The sequence below is a fragment of the Chrysochloris asiatica genome, unplaced genomic scaffold, assembly GCF_000296735.1.
Source record: "Chrysochloris asiatica unplaced genomic scaffold, ChrAsi1.0 scaffold00035, whole genome shotgun sequence".
NCBI classification, from domain to species: domain Eukaryota; kingdom Metazoa; phylum Chordata; class Mammalia; order Afrosoricida; family Chrysochloridae; genus Chrysochloris; species Chrysochloris asiatica.
In genome coordinates this window covers 6,026,544-6,028,051 of record NW_006408553.1, presented here as the reverse complement: position 1 = coordinate 6,028,051, position 1,508 = coordinate 6,026,544, and the positions used below count along the sequence as shown (strand labels likewise).

General features: G+C 40.5%; 1 protein-coding gene across 2 annotated transcripts in view; it reads right to left on the bottom strand.

The window, feature by feature from the left end:
- Positions 1 to 1,508, bottom strand: part of CHRNA6 (cholinergic receptor, nicotinic, alpha 6 (neuronal)) — a 14,882-nt gene that overhangs the window by 5,188 nt on the left and 8,186 nt on the right. Inside the window, exon 3 of one of the 2 annotated variants that reach the window (XM_006859916.1) lies at positions 815 to 859. The exons of the other annotated variant lie outside the window; for it this stretch is intronic. Coding sequence (XP_006859978.1) covers positions 815 to 859 — 45 coding nt within the window. The remainder of the gene's footprint in view (positions 1 to 814; positions 860 to 1,508) is intronic. 2 annotated transcript variants of the gene reach the window in all.

The window sequence follows — 1,508 nt, the reverse complement described above, 5'->3', positions numbered from 1 at the left end:
GGGGGTGAGTGGCTGAACTTACATTCCTGGAGCAGAAGACCCTGGGACCATCAAGGGAGAAGAGCAGGAACTGAGTGTGGGAACCTATCCAGAGAAGCAGCAACACCAGAGATGGCGGCAGAGATGATGAGGATTCTAGACTCATGGAGGGAGAGGGGATGTGTACTGGCAGCCAGGGGGCAGGATGTATCCTTTGGCTGTTTGAATGATTGTATATTCCTAAGTGTTTTGGTGCACATCCAAAAAAAACAGAGGGAATATAAGCAAATACTGTTGAATGATGAAGCATGCAGGGGATTGTAATCATTGCAATGAATCGAACTGATGTTCCCCCATGTAAACTATCACTCAATTCACAATAAAAACTTTAAAAGCAAGGGTGGGGGAAAGTCTATGTAAAAAGTTAAGGCAGGAAGGAAAAGATGGTCTAAGTGAAAATCAAACAAACAGCTAATGGAACTCTTGCTTGCAGTTGAGCACAGCTACTGACTTTTCTAGGCCTGGGTAGGCAAGCATCTGACTCTGGAGCTGAGCCTACAAATAGAAATCAGAGACTTGAAAGCAGATATGACAGAAGTTTATGTCAGAGAGATCATTACCACCACATTTCTGCTCCCATGAAACTGGCGGCAAGCCAGTTGTTACCAGAGCTGAACTTTAGTTTTGTAGATGACAGGTTGTATAATATTTTGTGTTCTGTCTGAAGTTGGAGATGGAAAGAGGGAATGCTAGTGGATTTTACCCCTTAGACATTATTAAGATGACACATGAGTAACACCGTTCAAAGAGATGGGCAGAGGATGCTGATACATACATGACGCAGCCACAGATTGGTTTCCATGATCTGGTTTACTTCATCCTGTGATGAAAAAAATCATATTTTTACCTTAATGTACTTGGTAACAGAGATGAGTCTTATCACGGGTATTGCAAATAAAAAAAGAGCCAGATCTGAAATATTTGTGCTAATGGAGGAAAGCAAGAAGAGTGAATATAAAAAGCATTTAGTAGGTAACTGGAAATAAGATATTTTCAGATATGGTCCCAACCCTGTTGACATTGAAAGAAAACATGGTTTTCAAAGCTGTTTTAAGTCTCATTTCTTCTGTGAAGACTTTTCGAATCACCTCATCCCATAAAGGTTTCAGATTCCATAAAAAGAAAGAAGGAAGAGAAAAGAAGATGGGGAGAAGGGAAGGGGAAATATTGAAGACTCTTATATTTGTGATGTGGTGCTGTGGGCTAATGCATTGGACTTCAAGTTCAGTTTTCAACCTCAAGATCGGTGGTTCAAGCTCACCAGTTGCTCCTTGGAAACTCTATGGATTGGAACCAACTCAATGGCATTTAGCAACAACAGCAACATATTTAAACCTGGCTCCATTTCATTTTTTACAATATCCAATTTTCCTAGATTCATGCTTCATACATTCCATGTTCTGATTATTAATGGATGCTTGCAGCTCTTTCTCTTCATTTTGAGTTGTGCCCCATCAGCAAATGAAGGT